This window comes from Hippocampus comes, unplaced genomic scaffold, assembly GCF_001891065.2.
Source record: "Hippocampus comes isolate QL1 unplaced genomic scaffold, H_comes_QL1_v1.1 scaffold22, whole genome shotgun sequence".
In the NCBI taxonomy this organism is placed as follows: domain Eukaryota; kingdom Metazoa; phylum Chordata; class Actinopteri; order Syngnathiformes; family Syngnathidae; genus Hippocampus; species Hippocampus comes.
In genome coordinates, this window is record NW_017806175.1 from 2,358,458 (window position 1) to 2,379,622 (window position 21,165).

The window sequence follows — 21,165 nt, forward strand, 5'->3', positions numbered from 1 at the left end:
ACGTTCAGTTTTTTCTTCTAACCTTGACTTTCTATACATTTTCTTCCCCCAGTACGATATTTTTGAAATATTACATTAGTCTTCTCACAATTTGACTTGTGTAAAGTCCTAGTATTCTCATGAAGCTGCAATTTGTTGACACATGGAGGTAATATACATGTTACAGTAAAATTTATTGTAGTTTTGATCACGTAAACCAAGGATTGGAGACTTTTTTTAAAAGTTTCTATGAGACTGTAGTTGTATTTAGAATAAGGGGCCGGGGAATCAGACAATAAAATACACATCACACATCTGAACCACAACAAAAAAACCCTCACACATTTTAAAGAACTTGACTTTAATTCCATACATCAATTAACAGCTGTTAGAATTTGATCATTGTTCAATTGTACAATCGTATCCTGAAGACTGAGCATCTGGAATTGAACCACAGACCCTTTTAGTACTCACATATCACCATCATCAGGTATCCAATCCCGATTCTTCCCTTCTGGTTTTGCCTGTCGGAACAACTGGAAACAATTCGAGGCGTAATAATAAAAATATCATTTACATTTTATTGACTTTTAATATGAACATATAAAAAAAAAAAACAACAACAAAAACATTTACATCATGGATTGTAAGCATCTGTCCATGCTACCTTATGCATTTAACATAAGAGATGCCACAACATACTGTAGTCATAACCAGACACTCGGCCCTCGTACTCAACCTCACCCCCTATCAAAAAAAAAAAAAAAAAAAAAAAAAAAAAAGGGGCCTCTGGCTCAGTTCCATAGAAGCAAACCTACACCTGTGGGACCTCCAATAACCTGTAGACAGATTATGAGGAGTGTGGGCAAGAAAACAAGTTGGAAGACCAGATTTAGCTCAACGTACAACCAAAATTCAAGCTGCAGAGTATCAACGAGATTCCCGTGCTAAGCGCAGCGAGACAATATTCTGGTCCTTGTGCTGTTGCAGGTGTTTGGATGGATACTCACTACACAATGGCTTTAAAGTCATAAACAAAAAGTGTGCAAACGACTCCGGGCCCCAAATTAAAAAGTCCGATCCAAACTGAACTGAAGAGGACGTTGCTCGTGTTTACCGACATGTTATATTAGTCAATTGAAACCCACTGCAAAATAGCAAAGTCATATTAATAAGATAGCTGAATGTCCAAACTGCACACAAGATTCAATAATTGAATGATGCAATCGAGTAGACGTGGTGTAAGCGCAGGGAAAGGGGCAGATAACAGCATTTGTGAATAATTTATATCCTTCCGCATAAAGGGGAACAAGCACAGCAGAGCGGCTTCTCTTCTGCTAACTGAACAGCCAAAGGCTGCCATACTTCAACCATTTCCTGAAACGGGATCTCCCAAGTAGAAGCCAGACGACAGCACTGATTCCACTCAAGATGAACTGCATAGAACAATGGAAATTAAAAAAGACAAAGGGGGAAAAAAAAATCTCCAGTGTAAAATGGGCGTCAGAAAATCTGTCCTTTACTCGTTCTCCGATCAGTCTGCTGTGTGTAATGACTGAGGTAGGTTTTTATTTAAAGATCTAAAAACTGCAAAATAAAATACGTAAATGGAAAGCATCACGCATCCAGATCAGTGATGTACTTTAAATTAAAATGGATCCAATCTTAACACAAAAAAAACATGCCATAGGAGAGGTTTGCATCACGTTCAGATTATTCTTTTGCCATTTATTTTCTTTTTTTCCACCTTTTTGGGGGGAGGGGGGGAGTCAAGTAAAAAGTGTTCTTTACAATAACGTATCGCAGCCCATTCGTCCAAACACGGCATTCAGAGTAATAGTGCATTTGCGGAATTAAGCAGCGAAATATACTTTTTTTTTTTTTAAATCCACCTCAGGAGGGAGTCATGTTGGCACTTTGTGTCGACTAAAAAGGACATCACAGCTGATCAAGGCTCAAGTACCGACCAACCACACAGCTCACATGTTTTCTAAGTTTGGTCATGGGACAAGCTGAGCTGTGATTGATCATTACCTGATCCCTGAAGCAACTGTGACGTCATTTTCAGTCAACAGCAGCAACTGTGATGTCATTTTCAGTCAACAGCAAGTGGCAAAATGGCCACGCAGACATGGATGAGTATTTTGCTGCTTAATTCATTTTCCATGAACGCAATATTAATCAGAGAATGGTGTTTACACTTGTGGGGCCGCATACAACATAGTGTAAATATTTGACTTGACTTCCCCTTTCACTGAGAAGCGCAGACAGCTCAAATGTGCCAAAAAAAACGAATGCACGGTGGCGTGAACAGCTTTTTGTTCCTGGTCAGACAGCAAAGATGACGACGTCCATCGAGAAAAAGAGTTTGTAGGAGGTGATGGGGAGGAGCGGGTAATCCACTGAATTTCTCTCATTGAGGGAAGTGCAGTACAAATATTCGCTGCAGGATGATGGTCAGCCAAAAGTGGTTGGCTTCCAGTGGTTGAGTCGAGTACAAACGGGAATCCTAATGATGCTAGACTGAAGATTCTTTATCTGTGTGTGGAACTGCTAAAAGGCTGTGATGTTTTTTGATGATGCGGGGGTCACTGTGTCTAGTGTATTACTGTTCCGTTCTCCGTGCTTTCAGCCCCCCCGCCCCCGCCCCTTCGTCCATGAGAGGGCGAGGTGGGTTGAAGAGTAGCTGCGGGGGTCAGTACGCAGTGACCAGGTCCTTGTCGTAGTTGTATCGGCCCCTCTTGGGGGTGGGGCTGTCCGCGCTGTCCTCAGTGTCCTCGCTCTCGCCGCCGCCCCCGCCCCCTTCCTCCTCAGAGGACGAGTCAAGAGTCAGATCCACCACCACTCCTCCGGGCGGCGCGGCGGGGCCCGCACTGACCCCGCCCGCCGCCGCCGCCCCCCGGGGCCAACTTACGACTTTTTTTAATCACTGCTCGAGTGAATTAAGAAAATGGGTGTGGGAGGCTGAGAGTAGAGTGGAAGATTTCCCAAGTTGTTGGGATAAGCCCTGGCTGCAGAGCGGAGACCACGGAGTGGCTGAATGTGGGTGTCGACCTCAACGTTTCAATCTGCATGCCCAACCACTCATCAATCCCACCCGCACACCCATCCCCCAACACCTACACGCACACTGCATTCAAACCACTCCAAATGATCCAAAACATGTTCTGGGGACATCTTTCAACCACAACTTTTGAGCTCAATGGCCGAGACATTCAGAACTGTCATCGAATCAATTTTCAGGTTCTTTACAAAATGTCTGTTTTGTTGACTTTCGTCAAATGTTTAGCTCCACCCACATTTAGTCCAACCTTCATCTACCCCCACCCCCAAAAACTCTTCCCTCGAGCACTATTCCAAAAACCTTCCCCAACCCTGAAACATGATTTCATCCAGACACTCTGGGTGGATTCTCAACCCTCTGAACTCCTATGAATGATTCAAACTCATACTAACCATCAACCATCAAGGGAGTGCGCCCTCTAGTAGGGACGTGTAGTACTACATCCCACTCATTTCTATGTGGGGACATCTTTCAACCACAACTTTTGAACCCATCGGTCGAGACATTCAGAAACGTCATCAAATCAATTTTCAGGTTCTGAAATGGCTGTTTTGTTGACTTTTGTCAAACGTTTAGCTCCACCCACATTTAGTCCAACCTTCATCTGTGAACTTCGCTTTGTGTGCATTTTGGGAAAATCTGTGCAATGTGGGAATATACAGTGAGCGTTTTCCACGTACACATATCGACCAACGAGTACTCAGGCGTATCGCTGCGTTCTCTTTCTTTTTCCTTCTCCTTGTCGTCGCTGATTGGTCGCCAAGAGCCATCGGTGAGGTATTCGATCTCCTCGATTTCCTCGCTTGTCTCTTTCAAGATCTCAGACAACAACCTGAAACACACACGCATGGTCATCATGGGTGAGCCTAGTACAGATGCAGTGCTGCACATCGTTCTAGCTTAACGAAGTCAAACAAGCATCTGACACGGTGGGCATGCTACCAAATTGTTTGGTGAAAAATACGCCTCAATAGTTCAGAGTTCACACTGTCAGCATGTGAGATTTTGTGGTACCTCAAAAGACATCACATCTGTTGACTCGTACACTTTGGGTTTTTGGCGACACCTATTTTCCAAAGTCCCGATTTGAGGCGGAAAAACAAACAAAAGTGTGTAATTTGTGATTGTATTCCACAAAGAGTCAAAGTCATAGGTGTATGTATACCAAATCAAATAGTCTGCATGAAATTTAACTGTAAATATGTCACCAACTCCCCATACCGAGTTGTAGATCTCTGTTCCCTTATTCCAATCGTGCCAACAAATCCTGTCTTAAAACCACAAGTATTTTTATTCAAAACATGGCATTTTTATTTTGTTGTCATAGGAAAATGAGCTCAGTGGCATGAGTACGATATAATTTTGAGTTTTTTTTTTTTTAAAAACCACAACCCAATATAAACTAGCTTGAAGAAACGGGTGATTAATCATCAGTTCTGTAGTTGAGGGAAGTATTAAGAATATCGTAGAGTTTTTCAAATGGGCACAACCTTACCCGTCTATAGTGAGCAGCTCAAAGGGCGCCGGCTTGTCACACACGGGGCAGGTCCATGTGGGCTTCTTTTCATTCATCTGCAGAAAGAAGACTGCGTCGAAACACTGTAGATGGGCGCAGGTCAGAACTCGACATGGCACACCGATGCGCATCTTCACCAGCTGAGGAGAAAAAAAAGTCTGTTAGTAATTGTGGCCATTGTTCATGGAGCATGTTCAATTTTACATTGACTTTCGCATTCACTCTGGCGTTTTTTTTTTAAAGCATGTCTATTTGACGATACAAATTGTCATTTTTTTGTTGTGTATCTTAACAGTTAACTCACACTGGAGTGTCATGAACCAGTTTCAAGTACCGGTACACTCAGGAGGGCAGAATAAAATACATGTCACACCATTGCTCACATTAATCATTTCGATTATGTTTTTGAGAAGAGGCCAATCAATTCAATTTCGATTAATCGCCCGGCAGATCCCATTTATGTAAAGAACAATACTCACTGGACAAATAAGAGAAACCCTGAGGCCCGTAGTGGCAATCTCACTCTCTGGGTCAAACCGTAGCTTGTCTTGAACTACAAATAAATACATGTACGAGCATTATAACTCACAATTTTGGCAAAAGTTCTTCAACAGAGGAAGATCAACACTCACTGCGCTCACGACAGCGCTCCGCGCTCTCAACAGAGCAGAGTTTGAGCTGGCTGAAGAGGTCCGACGCAGTGAACATCCTCACTAAATACACTGCTACAGAGTAGCGCTGAAAGCACACGTTCAAAAGTCATATGAATACACGACAATCAACAGTGGAACGGAAGTCCTCGTGAACAGGGCGTGAGTCGATGCCAACCTTGCCGAAGTTTCCCCAGGTGACGGTGATTCTGTTGGTGACCGTGGAAAGATGCAACCAAGGAGTAATGTTAACAGGGCGACAAGGACGGCGAGGTTCCACGCCAGGCTTGTTAGAGGGGTAGTAGCCCTGAAAAACAAATGACAATCACTACACTGTTCCAGAAAACGTTTCTGGAAATTATTGCCCGGATTCGATTATGGGTGCTTAAATAAACATTAACGTTGGTCGTTAGCCCAGAAATAATTGAAACACTGCAATATTTAGGCTCTCTCTCCTACTACAGTACCAAAGCTCCTTTTTCACTTAGTTTTTGACAAAGAAACAGTGGCTTTGTTTTATAAACAAAGCCACTCATGTTTCTGTAGTATATTATATTGTAACTCACTGGGACATGACAGTAGGACTGGTTGACTTTGACGGCGATGTTAGGAGGATACTGGTCCTCTTGAACCCCAATGGAGTCTGTGTAACATATTCTGCAACACAGAAAACATTCCCAAAATAAGAATGAAACTAAATCTGCAGAGTGAAAAAGAATGATGAAGTGAATGATGATAAGTATGTGGTGCCTCAGAGTATTTTAACTACCTGAAAATGACACCTAAAGTGCTCAAATTCAATGGCAGTTGATTCTTACCTAAGAACCACCTGGATTGATCTAATTCCCGGGCGAATTTCACTGCAATAAACAAAGGCCACAAGTTATACCAGACTCAAGGGGGCAGGTAAAAAAGAAAAAAAAATAGAAAAAAGGATTGTTCGGAAACGCTCCACATTCCTACCTTGCGTTTCTGATTTGGTCTGCTTGACTTGGTGTTAACTCAAATATGCACTGACTGTCTTGCAGTTTCTCGTTATTCTGGGCAACTGTCATAACACATCAACAGGAATACATCAACCACAATTATTCATTACGTCGTATCTCCACAAACAGTAGCCAGCAGCATTTTTATTCTGCCCTCCTCAGTTTTACTGAAGTACAGATGGGGAGAGACTTGGCAGGTGTTAACAGTTTAACAACCCTCTTGACCAATCAGCAGAGGACATTAGGAGGAAAATTATCAGTGTTAGGGAACAGAGATGCCGTGCCAATAGATATCAGCTCAACTGTTTGTTCGACCGTGATTTAAAAATATTTATACTACTTCTACGGCACCACGCAAGTGGCGGAGACGGGAGCCTTGGCCCCTGACTGATCGCCGACTGGCTTGACAGCTCACAAGGGCCATGCACTATAATGCTGTGACATAAGGTGATGGTATTGAATGAATGGCACGACAATTGGCCTCAGGCTCTCATCATGATATCTCTGTTCAAAATGCCATCAATAAAATGCACCCTAACACCCCCCTGCCCGTAACAGAACCCCAATGCTCCCCGAGTCCACTCGATCCACAACGTTGTCATTAGTAAACCGCTCACACATATGACATATACATGCTATTTGCCATCTGCCCCGAATGGTGAATTCACCCGTGAGTGCCAGACATGATCAATTGTGAGGATTTGCCTTCTTAAGAAGGTTAGGATGAGAAACTGCAGTCATGGCAAATGAGGTTGATGAGCAGTCAAATGAACTTCTCTGTGACGGTTTCTGACAGTTGGTGCAGAGATTGGGCAAACCGAATGTTGCAGCAGCACTTTGTTCGAGGTCCTGGGTTTGAGTGGTTACTAGGGATGCATGATCACTATCGAACAGATAACTACTGGATTGATATTGGGAGGAAAATATGACATCACATTCATAGGTCCGATTGTAACAAAATTGGATCAATAAGAGTAGCCTTGAATACATAAACATTGTTCTGGTTACTTCAGTGACAAAATACTGTTTTATCGATCCTGTTTTGTTGCCATTGGACCGATGAATGTGATGTCACCCCCCCAATATCAGTCCAATAGTTAGCTGTTCCACAGTGATCGTGCATCCCTAGTAACAACACAAGCCCAGAACCCCGAACAAGCTGAGCAGTGTATGTAACGGATCAAAGCGTATACTCACTGAGCTCTGTAGGTGGAAGCAGTGTTTCCAAAGTCTGATAGAAGGGCAGCGGCACCAGTTTGACCTCCGGTGCTGGAGTGGCCATTGGTTTGGTAATGCCGTTGAGGTATTCAGCCTCCTGAGAGGTGGCAGACGGGGTCGAGCTGAGGGACGAGTACGAAACCGGGATGCCCTCCGGGCGCCGTGCTGCCAGCCAGCCAGACGTTCTGGGAAAGCGCGACTCGTACAGCTGCCGCACGTTCTTGAGCAGCTCAGGGCTGTATTCCGTCTGGACCAGCCTTAGAGCCCGGCCCACCAGGTCCTGCTTTAAGCCGCTCTTGCTGCGGCCCATGGAGGCCAGCAGCCTCTGCAGGTCGGAGACCCGGAAACTTTTGACCATGTTCTGGATTGAGAACAAAACATAAGGAGAGAGATTACATGACTGATGAAAACAAGAATTTCTTTGATAGTCCTCACATTTTGTAAGAGAGTGCATTTGGCTGCGCAAAATGTGAATGATTGAACCTGTGAGGCAAGTCTTTTGAGCAAAGGAGAACGTAACATATAACTGAACAGTTTTAACGATTCAAATTTGCCCAAACAATTTAAGTTATTTTTCAACATGTTGGCACTAAAACCTTTAACATTGTGAAAGCTTGGTTCGACAAAACGGACTCAAAGGTAATCAACACAAAATCAACCTGCTTTGACACTCGGGCTCAAACAATGAATCGAATAAGTATGACACAAAAAAGTCAAAGCAAAATCTTTGATACAGTCGACGAGGCACTTTTGTTGATTGAACAAACAATAAAGGAGAGGACATTATGTTCAGTGTTTTCTCTCTCTCACACACACAGTGCACTGTCTGGCTAAGAGCCAACTACACTCTTTCAGTTTTCACTCAAAAGTCCAGGCTCTGCCTTTTATAGCCACACACATTCAAAGTCACAGATGCTGCAAAGTCAATGTGGAAATTGTGCCCCCAAGTGGACAAGAACAATACCTGCATCACACATGCACATTTTATATTACCATCATAATGCAAATTTTATCTGAGGACTTGATGAATATATGGTGATCAAGAGAATGGCTGATTCTAAAAATATTTAATTGCAGCAGCCCTACTTGAATGTAATTTTTTTTTATTTTTTTATTTTTTGCACTCCAGCATTCTCACAGCACAATATGGCAAAGTCAATGCTAATTATACACAATTTATCATGCACAGTTTTGGTCAACTCTTGTAAGAGTTATAAAAATGAATATTTCAACTAAAATCTTGCCTGCACATTCCGTAAAACAGCTTGACCCTGGCACCGAGAACCATAGAAAAGAATTCAACGTGACAGACAAGAGCGTTGTTGCTCGCAAGCAACAAGTGCATATCACCTCGCCACGCAGAACAATTTTACCACGTAGGGGCTCATGCAAATAGCATATAATTAATCTCTGCTCCCACTCAATTTGTGGATGAGTCTTCAAACGTTACAGGTTCACTTTATTTTCTTCTACAACCTCTCTATGCTTGAAAATGTATGTTACTCACCAACAGATGCTACAGCACAGTATAGGCGTCAAGATTAATAATTTCAAGCCATTGTTCAATTTAAAGTTACCGAAATCCTCAGCCTCATAACAATCAACAGTATTTCTGACACGATACAGACCAAAGCAGGAAGTGAATCATCATCAATTTATGGGAAAACTAACCTGTGGTTAGGGCTGTACGGTATGATGAAGTAAAAATGTAGGCTATTTTCGATAATATAAATGAGTCCAAATGTCAAAATCAATTGGTCACTTCTACGAGAACATGAAAATAAAGCAACAACACGTCACTGAGGTCTTTTTCCACATTTCCTTGGAGCTAGTCATAGTTTTGGCATTTCGGTCAGACTGAACATTAGCACGGAGAGAGACGTCAAAGACGATTGGCTAGTAGTGTCCAAATCTGTCTACAGGCAAATTCATACCTTCCATTGACGACACTGTTTACACCGCAAACCTCTTGCGGTAGTATGAATAACCTGCAACTGATATGTAGTTGAATTTGAAGCAAAGTCAATTAAAATTTTAAAAATAAATAAAACATCTGCTGTTACGTAATTTGAGAACATTTATTTTGCAGGCCTCAAAAGTCAGAATCAAAACTCAGGACTCTACTGTGAAAACAAACAACATTGCTGATGTTGTAAATAGTTTAGATTACTTTTCTATTATTCCACTTGTCCGACGTACGGCATAGCGTATCGTAATTCATTTCTGGTTCTGTTAAGTGAGTAGTTTGAAATCATGAGCTGTTTTGGAATATAGGTTGTTTTGGAATATAGTATGCTACTCATGGATTATTCAACAGATTAATTTAATAACAAAATAAGCAGTTGTTGTCACCCTACTTCATTTCAACTAGCTTTCCGGAACACAAATTGAATAACACAAACGTTTGGGATAATAGAGCAATTTTCAACATGGGAGAACAATGATAAGGCCATGACAACACTGGCGAACTTTGTATATACAAAAACAAAAGGGTAAAAAGTGCACTGAAACGCACCCTTGTGACGACTCCAACTTCTCGTACAATCATGCGCAACATCACTTACCTCCAACGCAACGTACAAGCCAGTGAAAAGCATTCATCTCCACATTGAAATATTACATGCGTTGCCTGTGGCGTAGGTATTATGTTACTTCCTCCATTTCCCATACAAATACAAGCAACCAAGGGGTGTTTACATATAAGCTGTTAGCAATAGAGGTGCTAACTCGACAGCAGTGGGTAAACAACGTTGACATACGGACAACTAACAAGCTGCAAAAGCAGCCTATGGTTGTTCTATTTGAGGAGAAAGGAACACAGTGTTTGGTCAATCCAACGCGACCTCACTAAACATTCTCAATAGAGGCTATGTTGCTAGCCGGCTAGCTCTGCTGGGAAAACTGCCTTTTCGGTGCTCAATCATGGCAAGCGAACGTTTTGACAGGTGCACAGCTTGGCAAACTAAGCGCGCATCACAAGAGATAATATTAGCTTCAAGCGATTCGAAACGCATGAAAGTGTGATTGCACAGACACCTCAAGTGCGCTCGGCTGGCCATCATTCATTTTCGGCATCTTCTTTGGAGCCAGCGTGATGCTAGGAAGCTAACCCTTTCGTACTTGCTAAGTTAACTAGGTAGAAAGCGACGTTAGCAACAGAGGCTAGTCGCTTTCGACGCGACCCTGTTACGCCACATTCGTGACAGTACGCGCTTTAATGTCGTTTTCACACAAAGCCGCCGAAACTCTCAGCGTCCGCGCCGGGTGTTGGGACGCACACTCTCGCGCCCGGCTTCCCATCAAACCAAAGCGAATGAGGCTCTACTTGCCATCGCCTCCACCAGTTCGGCCGCCATCTTCACGCAGCAGTACCGCGAGAGTCCCCGCCGACTGCTAGTCTTTCACCAATGGGGCGCCCAGCTGGCTCTGACTGACAGTTCCTTTTGGCCAATCGCGGAGTGGTACTCACTGGGATCTGAAGCACTCCTTTCTAAATGGGCGGGACCAGCGTGTTTTAAGGTTACAGTGTAACTTTTTTGGAAATACTCAGAGACGGGTCTCTTTTCCAAATTAGGCCGCGTGGCCCACTCGTGACGTGACCCCTGACAATAATCCGATGTTCACGGTTATACGGGTTAATAATGTCGAGGTTTGGTCAAAGTGGGTCACTGATTGGTTTTGAATCCGTCATGGATGGAAAGCGCGAGATGTCAAGTGGATGAGGTCGCATGGTGCGATGGAATCCCGTCCGAGCTCCAAAATCCACTCCGGGTTCCGGAAATGTGGACTCGGCGCTTTGTCTTCGATGCGGCCAACAAGCAAAGACAATGCACGCAATTAGCAACGTAACGTTTATTTAGTCAACATTCAATACGTGCCACCGAGTGCTTAAACTCATATTTCAAGTGGCGCCATGTTTGTTACCCCAAAATGAATTCCTTGAGAACCGAAATTTTATCCATTCCCTTTGAAGATCCACTCCTGGTTTTTAAACAGCACGTGGCAAATATACCCCCTAGAGTCCCGCGAGCTAATCAATTGATGGAATAGGAATATCACGTCATGACATCCTGTGCTTTGTTTTGCCATTACCCCACGTCGGAATATGTCAATAAAGAAACGCTATTCTTTCAATGGTCTGACGTTCACATGGTAGAGCATGAGCAAGTGCTTTATGTCTCATATTTATCATTTATTATGTCTAGTCTTCTCTAGAGAGAGTAATTCTCTCAGACGTGATGGACCATATAGATGTGCAATTTGTACAACGATGACGATGGACAACGAGCGACTAAAATTGGCTGAGAAGTACTCTTCATGTTCCTCATTTGAAACAGAAGAGGGCAACATGGTCCAATTCATCATTGCGTGGCATCGTAAATTGTCTGTACAGTTACCACGGGAAATGCAGTGATGAATGCAAGTCAAACACTGCAACCATTTTACAATTCGTGAGCTCATCAAATAAATAGAGACAAATATAAGTATGTATAGTTTATTTATGTTTATATAACACTGATGATTGTAAAGTGTCCTTGGGTATTTTGAAAGGCGCTTATAAATAAAATGTATTATTATTATTATCACGAAAGGACTCACAAAGTGCTTTACATGGTTGGATACACAAAACACATTTAATACAAGAGAAATACAATGAAGAATCAAGTCTTACAGAAAATAGACACACCCAATTCCGATGTAGTTTTGATGTTGTGTTCAACATAAATAAATACAATACAATGATTTGCAAATCATGTACAACCCATATAATTGAATACACTACAACAATGAGATATTTTAACGTTCAAACTGATTAACTTTATTGCTTTTCGGAAACAAGCTTTATCTTAGAATTTTATGGCCGCAACACGCTTCCAGTAAAACTGGGGCAGGTGGCAAAAAAGACTGAGAATGTTGAGGAAAGTTCATCAAACACCTTTTTGGAACATCCCAAAGATGAACAGGCTAGCTGGGAACAGGTAGGTGCCATGCATGGGTAGAAGAGGAGCTTCTCTGAATTGCTCAAGTCTTTCACAAGCAAAGATGGGGCGAGGGTCACCTCTATGTGAACAACTGAGAATAGTCAAACAGTTTTAAGGTCAATGATCCTCAACATACAATTGCAAAGAATTTAGGGATATCATCTACAATCCATAATATCATGGAGAGGTTCAGAGAGTCAGGAGAAATAACTTTTTTTAATGTCTCTTGGATAGGTTGTGACCGTGAAGTGAATTACGTTGCTCTTCGTGACATGTGCATTGAGAATACATTTCGCTAAATTTGACTCCATTCCATTTCATGAAAACACCAGTGCTTACCACCAAAATAACACCATACCTTGTGTGATGCATGGTAGTGGCAGCATAAAGTCTTGGCTTTATTTTTCTTCAGCTGGTACTGCGGCCTTATTCAAGGTGAAGGGAATTACAAATAGTTCCCTATACCAGTCAGTGTGTCTGGGAAAAAAAAAGACCACAATTGTCAGCAATTATAGTGGTCTGCATTAAAAAAAAAAAAATAAGTATGACATATTTTCCAGATCAATTGTTCACACAGGATACACTCATTTTGCTCCATATGCTCCAGTTTTTCTGTTACGCGCTACGTGCTATTTATTTATTTATTTTTTGTTTTTTGGCAAGGGTCGTTTTGCTAGGCTAGGAGGTAGTTTCTAGCAAGTCACGTTAATGGTGGAAAAACTTTAATTACTGCTCCATTGTAATTGCAGTAAGTCTTCGGACAGCCTCCCCAACTGGACAAAACAACTTTAACAGGATAACAGTGGCATCTAAAGGCCCTTTGACTCTACAACATGCATCCCGTGCGCTCCGTGTCTCACGCAGTCCTGAGTGTTTAATCTCCCGTAATTACACAGATTTGCTTAGGTTAATAAAAATAATCCGCCTAAATTGAGACCCCCTACCTCGACCTCCCCTGTGCCTCCTTTGCCCCTTTCTGTGAGGGATCAATTTGCCGTCATATAAATAGTGTGAAGCCCAACTTTGATTTAGGAGCATAGCGGAAAGCCGGGCTAGCCGAAGAGGTGCCGACGCTTTGCGAAAATTCGGTGTTTCGAAAAAGTCGCCGCGTTTAACCTCACAGACTGACGTCATTTCCACGCCGTAGAGATCGTGTTGCCGATGAGCGCATCAAGGTTAACGACAGTTGAGAGGCTCATCTTTATCTGTGATCTTGTCAACGCTACGACTCGGACGAAAGCAGCCAGGGGTGAGATATCGGGCCATGCTGTAAAAGCCCAACTTTTCCAAAGACCGCAAAGAATTTTTCACGTCTCATCTCAAAGGTACAATTTGTCAGTCATGAGTGCCAGTTATTTAACACCGGAGATGACGACGGAAGACAGGAGCGGCCGAGAGCGACTCGGACTGAGCTTCACCATCGACTACCTCCTGTTCAACAAGGGAGCCAAAGATTCGGCGAGAGAAGCGACGGCTGAGCGGACGTTGCTCGATCGTCACGAACCCAAAGAGGTGGTCGCCGTACAGGAGAGGTCAGCAGAGACCGCAGAAAGGGACGTCAGAGGAGAGGAGGGGGATGGAGAGCAACGAGAGGAGGGGGAGGAGGAGGTGACCACTACCACTATCGCCACGTCCGACGAAAAACCCAACCAGTCGTACATCGCGCTCATCTCCAAGGCCATCCTGGCGTCGGAGCAGAAGAAGCTGCTGCTGTGCGACATCTACCAGTGGATCATGGACCACTACCCTTACTTCAAAAGCAAGGTATCAGCTCCTCTCGCCCCTGAATCAGTGGTTCCCAACCTTTATTCAGCACATATTTTTCATTTGAAAAATCTCACAGCGTACTACGAAAGAAAAAATGCCAAAGTGATCCCAAAATGATGATATGGCTTATTCTGTTGTATGAATGGCACCGGCTTCATTGTACCTTCTGCCCTCTAGTGGAAGAACATTTCATTGTTTTTTTTTTCATTGCGTGTCACAAAATGACGCTAGCATAGATGCTTGTGGATGAACAACATAAATAGTTGTCAACAATCATTTTCAGACCGGTTCCCGCGGCACACCTGATGATCTCATGCACCAGAGAACATCGCTAAACAAACGACAGAAGAGAGAATCGCCAAGGGCTCTTGAGCCATTTTCGCAAACAAAGCGACCTACTTGGAACGAGTATTTTGTCTGAGTGGTTAGACAATTAGGCGCAATCCCTTTGTTGGCAAACTCGCAAATAACGTAATCCGGTTGCTAGGTTGGCATGGCAGATTGAAGGTGGGTCTATTGGATTATGCTCGATCGGCCGGTTTGACGTGCTAAAAAAGTAACGCCGGGTGTCGTGTCTTGTCGAGATCATACTCGGTGTTGACACACCATTCTCACGCGAGTCTTGCCAGGAACGAGGCAAGGTGACATCTCGAAGGAGATCAACTTAACACCCGCTTATGCTCCACTGTTTCGCATTAGTGACACCCCTTTTGGCAATCCTTGTGTCATCGCAGGATAAAAACTGGAGAAACAGCGTGCGCCACAACCTGTCCCTGAACGACTGCTTCATCAAAGCTGGACGTAGCGAAAACGGCAAAGGCCACTTCTGGGCTGTCCACCCATCAAACTACAAGGACTTTTCCAACGGGGACTACCATTGCCGGAGGACGCGACGGAGGGTCCGCAGGGCGGCCGGGCAGCTCCTCCTCTCGCCCCTTGGCTCGCCATACCAAGTCAACCACCACCAGAGGGCGCCCTGCTGGTGCTGCCCACAGGTCCACTCGCTCCCTTTATCCTGCTTGGCCCCCAGACTCTTCTGGCCTTGGTCCAGTGGCCAAGTGTCAGGCTTCCACCCTGGTCTGCATGTCTCTGGACCTTCAGGTTGAACCACTAAAATTTAGCGGGATTAGGATCAGTTTGGCACTGATTCACTGGAATTTTAGGCTGAGATGTGTTTATGCTATGTCACTATCGGACCCTGATATCTGTGCAAGTTAAATTGTGTGTAGGACAATATGAGTTAAACCAAAAACGCATTATCCAAAGTGATTGAAAAGTACTTATGTTATTTTTTGTCTGTTCTTTAATTCATGATAATTTAATATTTATTTTTTTCCTCACATTTTTCATGTCTCTTCTTTAATGTGTGAGAATTTAAATATGGGACGACTTCCGACTGGATTGTGGGTACATTAATTCTTCGCCATAACGTGAATGCGTGGTGAAATCTGGCCTGTTTCCATTGCTGCGGATAATGTTGAAGATTTCATTTTCATGCAAGATGGGCTGCCCATCATTTTGCTACTGTGGATGTTGAATGACTTTGATAGGGAGATTGCTGGGTTGTCGGCTTCACGTGAGTGGCCAGTCAGGCGTCCAGACTTAATAAACACCCGTGACTTTGTTTTTGGTTGTTTAAATGACGGCCTATTGGACCACACCAAAAATTTTGAAAGACCTTGATGGGCAATTACAAGAAGATGTCTTCCAAATAGACAGAAGTTCAATCTATTCAAGGAGGAAACATCCTACTTCTCAGCATTAGTGTTTTTTCTTTTTTTTTTTTGCTATATTTTATGTGGCCCTCATTTTTTCTCTGATGCAGATCACCGACCAATAAAAAAGGAGCCCCGGAAATGAAACATTTGCACAATACTGTATGCTGTTTTGTAAATGACCAAAGTTAACAATTGCACTTACCTGTACTTCTTTTTTTAATAAAACATACAAACTGTTCGGTTAAGGCAATATTATATTACAATAATTCGTTACATTGCTATCACTGTGTGTGTGTGTGTGTGTGTGTGTGTGTGTGTGTGCGTGTGTTCGGATGGTACGAAAAGTGAGCCCGATGCTAACACCGCCACCCGGCGTCACATGCTAATTAGTCAAAAGCTGTCGGGATGCAAAATCTCCTGCTGCATAAGAGACCCAAATCGGCGGCTGGGGCCGGGAGGGGTGGGCTCTCCAAAGCCGACCCCTGAGTGTATGAGGCCGGATAATCTGGACAATCCCAAGCAGTTTCAAGAAATAGGAAGATTATCACACGCCGTAATCCGCCACCACTGCTGAGAAAAGGGAAGGATGGAGAGAGGGGAGGTCACTAATTAATTGGGGAAGTTGGACCATGATGAGGAAACAAGATGAAGCAAAAGCACAACACTTATGGTGAGTTATTGTGACAGTAGTTCAATATTTGTGTCAGAAATATCGGGAAACGCCAAGAATTGTTGATTGGAATGGGGAGTACACGCATAACTTTGGCCAATGAGCTGCATGCTGCTTCACCAAATCTTAAAAAAAAGACATTATCCAATTTGACAAATCTCAAATCACATGCCAGGATGGTAATCACAAACCGTTTCTTTTTGACAACCGGTTCCCAGTATTTCAATTCCTACCAATCGTTGGCTTGCTTGCCTGACGATTCCGCTTATCAGGTTCTCAAAAGACGCAAAATGAGTGAGAACTTCAGACGCAAGAAGTATGTTTCGGTTCTGAACTTTTGCTACCTGCAGTCAAGGCATAAGCAGTCTAAACGTTGGCTATATTTTACCGGAAAAAGATAACACCGGGTTAAATTCTTATCATTGACATGTGTAAACCGGTTCTGAGAATATAAACCCTTTCCTGGGCTCTCTTATCAAGTTTTCAAACTCAGACAATACATGGCAAATTTTATGACGTCTAAATAGTTTCGCAAAGAAATCCCGCTGCTCATTAAAAGAAGCTTTGCCATACTGATGTCTAACCAATGCCTTTTTTTTTAACTATCAATAGTGAAATTCCTCTATGACTGGCTGTGGTTGGTATTTACATCCACGCCGCCTAAGAGGATTAAAGGTTACGCATTGACTTTTGTCAACTTTGTTTGTCTCGACAAATGATCGAATATTCCAATAAGGCAATATTTGGTGTGAAATTAGATCACATGAGGACAAACAGTACGCATGAGAGAATTGGAAAGGGAAGAGAAAGACGTGTGTTTTGATGAACGTGAAGCACGATGTTCATTAGAACAATGACAAATCCGGCGAATTAATTTTATTTATTTATTTATCGGGGGGGGGGGGGTTGAGAGGCAGGTCCACCAAATCTCCCTATTCAATGTCAAATGCTAATTGGAGACCTAATTTGCTTAATTCCCATGAATTGCGCTCCGCTTCAAATCCTCTTCAATTCACCAGCTTTAAGGCTTTAATTTGGTTGCATATGTTTGCTGTGTACACACACACACACACACACACACACACACACACACACACACACACACACACACACACACACACACACACACACACACACGCACACACACTTACCATAGTTATAACCCCACTGATTAAGCTTTTTTGAATGCATTTTGAATATATTTGCAGGCTTTGCAGATTTACCACAAGGAGTTGGTTCTCCGTCATTAATTTCTAAATTACCGGTACACGCCTATTGTAGAAGAAAATCAAAATACCCATTCATAGTGCCCACAAGCCTTAAAAAGTGCGATGTTACAAAAGGAAGTCATTTTTGTAACCTACTTTTTTTTCTCTGCTTTGCTTCTTAATGTCGTTAATTGTGTTTGTAAATGCTTTGGTGTGTTGTCGTGTCTGCCTGTGTGAAGCACACATTGGGGCTCGCTAGTGTATAAGATGTGTTGTATAAATAAAAAATGGCTTGCCTCGCCTTAGACTTTAAGTCAACGTGTTTAGTAAGTTCACAATTCTCATTCAATTTCATAAATAAACTGGATAAAGACTATATTTATTGTTTTTCGTTAAAACACGGGAAGAAGACCTTGAAATATTATCATATAATAAATCACAATCACAACATTTAGGGGCAAAAAATTGCCTTTATTCAAAAACATTCAGTCCCATTGTGATTATAGTTGAAGTTTTTTTTTTTTTTGTTTTTTTGGTCACAAGCTCAAAGGGCCTCATAGAGTTCTTCAAGCTGCAGCTAACCTGTTGTCATAAATTTGCCGTGCCTTGAAATCAACCGGTTTCAAACAATAACGTGTAACTACCTTTGAAGACAAATGAGGTCAGGTAGTCTGCGTGTGTGCGCGCGCAGGCCATTTTGTTAATCTAATGAGATGGGCGGAAGGGTGCAAGGGGTGCATAGATTAGTGCCCAAAGATGTTCCTGATTAGCTGAGAAGAGTGAGCTAAGAAGATCAGCCCCGCTGAGATGGCGATGAAACAATATGGCCGTGTTTTAATGCGCAGCATTCCAAGGCTGATTTCCTGTAGTTTGACCACACGCAGAACACACATGCAGAAGGCGCAAAATGGACAAAACCAGGCGCCATCAGGTATTATATCTAGTACCTGGTCAGTCAAGGTTCCGAGTTGTCACATTTATTCACAAAAAAAAAAAAAAAAAGCCGCCTTATAATCACATGAATACAAAGTTTAAGGTTACATGGAACACAGTGTACAATGATTACACTGGACAGTGAGCCACATGCTGCTTCACCAAATCAAAAGAAACCACGTGACCATGTGTAACAGCCAGTTCTGGTAAATCTCCATGACTCGTGTTTTGTGCCACAGTCTCCACTTAGCTGTTGAAGCCCATTTGCGCATTCCTCTAAAATGAGTCACCTTATACCGTGGCTAACAGCCAGTTGTTGCACACAAAATATAGTATCGCATTGTTGTTGTTTGTTAGCATTCTGATTATTGCGATCACTCAGGCTTGCATTTCATAAAGCGACCACCACAAATACGCGTCATTGATTCAGGTCAATTTTATCGCAGGATAGAACCGATATGGTCACAAAAACGTGTCTTCTTGGCAGTTTTTGTATTGATAAGGTTCAGAACCAGATTGTAACGCTTTATAGGGTAAGCAATCATCCAGCAAATAGAAAAAAACAAAAGGAAAAAAAAAAGGGGAGAAGAAGAAAATAAACCAGACTTGGTAACTTAAAATTGAGTCCGAATATAATGTTGAGTTATTAAGTATAATAAATTATACCTAAGACATATAAAACAATGATGACACAAAAATATACTCGAACAACAGAAAGTGTCTGATGAATGACCAACAACACAGTGGACTACGGAAGTGATGGACGAAATGTACCCCTCCCCACCACCCACCCCCGTAATATAAAAGGCAGCAGAGTCCAAATTGCCTCCCTATTCGGAAACATGATTGCATGCAAGTAGTAGGGAGCTAGCATTCTTTAAGGCTCCGAGGAGAAAACGAGAAGCAGTCCAACCATGCAGCTGCCATTTTCTTTCTCCTGTCCCGCCACGAACAATAGCCTGTCTCCCTTCAAAGGCCCTTTAATAGTCAATCGATGGCAATGCGAGGCGCCTATTCTGCAGATTACTGTTAACAATAATTTGCCTCCCAGTGCACCGTTACCATCTTTGAAGCAATGTTTTATTGCCTTTTTTTTCCTCCTTCCATCTGCATCTGTCATCCCTCAGGTCCGCTGTTTGATCTCTCTACAGCGGTCCGCATCCCCACGAGCCGCCTTGACCTGTTGATTGACAGCTGCGATCAGACTTATGGTGGGACGAGGCATCGACCCGAGGAGCTCCCACGAGACATAAGCAAGTCTCGTGGGCTCTCTCCTCTCATCTCCTCCCCCACGTTTCCTCCTGCACTGCTGATATCAGAACAGCATGCGAGGACGAGGTCTCTTGCGGCCACTAGATGTCGCAAGAGGCAAGCTAATGCTCTCTCATTCAGTGCCGCCGGACACAACATTAAGTACAGTTAAGGTACACATCTCAAGTACAATTGATAATGCGCGTGACAATTCAGCGTTTTCCAACATTTATTGAGCAAAGGCGTATATTTAATATTGAAATAGAAATAAAAATGTCTCCAATATTATACATGCTGAAATAACTTCTCTTGAGCCTTGGTTTGGAGTTACCACCGTGTGGAAGTTTGGATTCCAACCAGGTTCCAGACTCCCACTGGTGGAAAAACAAATATGCGATTCTCAGCCATATGTGTGTGTGTGTGTGTGTGTGTGTGTGTGTGTGTGTGTGTGTGTGTGTGTGTGTGTGTGTGTGTGTGTGTGAGAGAGAGAGAGAGAGATTTTAGTCCATGAGGCAAAAAGAAAACCCTGACAATTCCCCATCTCTCGTGGGCTGAGTGTTGCCATGGCGATACATCTCCGGCCAGTGCTACTCCCTGCTGACCCCGATGGATGACCTCTGACATTTAGGGCCATGGCAAGGAAGGGGGGGGGGGTGCAAAAGGTCAGCAATGGCTGGAGGGCGACAGGAGTGCTTCCATGATTTGCCCCCCCCCCCCCCCCGCTAGCCCCCTTTTCTTCCATCATTTGCATTTGACCATCAGCCGCAGAAAATTCATCTGACTGAGTCACACATTGCACTTTCGCAGGTAGTGTATGCGTATATGTGTGTACGTGTGTTCCTCGCTCACGGCAAAACAGCAGAGAAGCTCAATATCGTATAAATTTACATTTGATGCTGCTGCAACGGCCTTCTGGGTAAACTGCGCTGATCTCTGCCAGGGTAAGACCGGCTACGGTGATGATTATGATCGCCAGTTGTAATGATCATCACTATATTCCCATGGCCTTGAAGGCTACCGCATCTCATACGCTGGGATATTTATAGCTTCCCGTGATTCTGATTCACTTCTCCTTGTGTGTATTGCCGGACACAGCATTGAGTACAGCTACAAAATCGAACCCAGTGTTTCCCAAACTTTACTGAGCTCACATTAGAAAATTCTCACGGCACACCAACAAATACAAATATCACAACAAGAACAGTAGATAAAGAATGATTGAT

At 43.1% G+C, this 21,165-nt stretch overlaps 2 protein-coding genes and 1 long non-coding RNA gene across 6 annotated transcripts; 1 reads left to right on the plus strand and 2 right to left on the minus strand.

Moving 5' to 3' along the window:
* Nucleotides 1-546: 546 nt before the first annotated feature.
* Nucleotides 547-2,879, minus strand: LOC109532312 (uncharacterized). Its single transcript, XR_002171358.1, has 2 exons — nucleotides 2,062-2,879; nucleotides 547-2,029 (listed from the first exon to the last, which is right to left on the minus strand). It is a non-coding gene; the product is annotated as an uncharacterized LOC109532312 (long non-coding RNA).
* A 702-nt stretch (nucleotides 2,880-3,581) lies between these two features.
* Nucleotides 3,582-10,784, minus strand: pias4a (protein inhibitor of activated STAT, 4a). Of its 4 annotated transcripts, none has more exons than XM_019897136.1 (10): nucleotides 10,743-10,784; nucleotides 7,393-7,774; nucleotides 6,173-6,257; nucleotides 6,028-6,069; nucleotides 5,776-5,866; nucleotides 5,388-5,516; nucleotides 5,192-5,297; nucleotides 5,039-5,112; nucleotides 4,539-4,699; nucleotides 3,582-3,875 (listed from the first exon to the last, which is right to left on the minus strand). In XM_019897136.1, exons 1-10 carry the CDS (start codon nucleotides 10,767-10,769, stop codon nucleotides 3,644-3,646), a joined length of 1,329 nt encoding a protein of 442 aa, XP_019752695.1. In that variant the 5' UTR covers nucleotides 10,770-10,784; the 3' UTR covers nucleotides 3,582-3,643. The 4 variants fall into 4 exon arrangements, with proteins under 4 accessions (XP_019752695.1, XP_019752692.1, XP_019752693.1 ...); XM_019897133.1 differs by lacking the exon at nucleotides 10,743-10,784 and adding an exon at nucleotides 10,450-10,716; XM_019897134.1 differs by lacking the exon at nucleotides 10,743-10,784 and adding an exon at nucleotides 9,978-10,433.
* A 2,136-nt stretch (nucleotides 10,785-12,920) lies between these two features.
* On the plus strand, nucleotides 12,921-16,161 carry foxq2 (forkhead box Q2). Its single transcript, XM_019897308.1, has 2 exons — nucleotides 12,921-14,159; nucleotides 14,897-16,161. Exons 1-2 carry the CDS (start codon nucleotides 13,557-13,559, stop codon nucleotides 15,266-15,268), a joined length of 975 nt encoding a protein of 324 aa, XP_019752867.1. The 5' UTR covers nucleotides 12,921-13,556; the 3' UTR covers nucleotides 15,269-16,161.
* The last annotated feature ends 5,004 nt before the right edge of the window (nucleotides 16,162-21,165 follow it).

Bases quoted from the DNA above. Each gene is read 5' to 3' on its own strand.
- pias4a (XM_019897133.1), bottom strand. From the start codon at position 10,488: ATGCCGAAAATGAATGATGGCCAGCCGAGCGCACTTGAG. The intron at 6,258-7,392 runs GTGAGTATACGC...GTGTTATGACAG, and splicing joins GCTTCCACCTACAGAGCTCA to TTGCCCAGAATAACGAGAAA. The intron at 6,070-6,172 runs GTAGGAATGTGG...TGTTTATTGCAG, and splicing joins GACCAAATCAGAAACGCAAG to TGAAATTCGCCCGGGAATTA.
- foxq2 (XM_019897308.1), top strand. From the start codon at position 13,557: ATGAGCGCATCAAGGTTAACGACAGTTGAGAGGCTCATCTTTATCTGT. The intron at 14,160-14,896 runs GTATCAGCTCCT...GTGTCATCGCAG, and splicing joins ACCCTTACTTCAAAAGCAAG to GATAAAAACTGGAGAAACAG.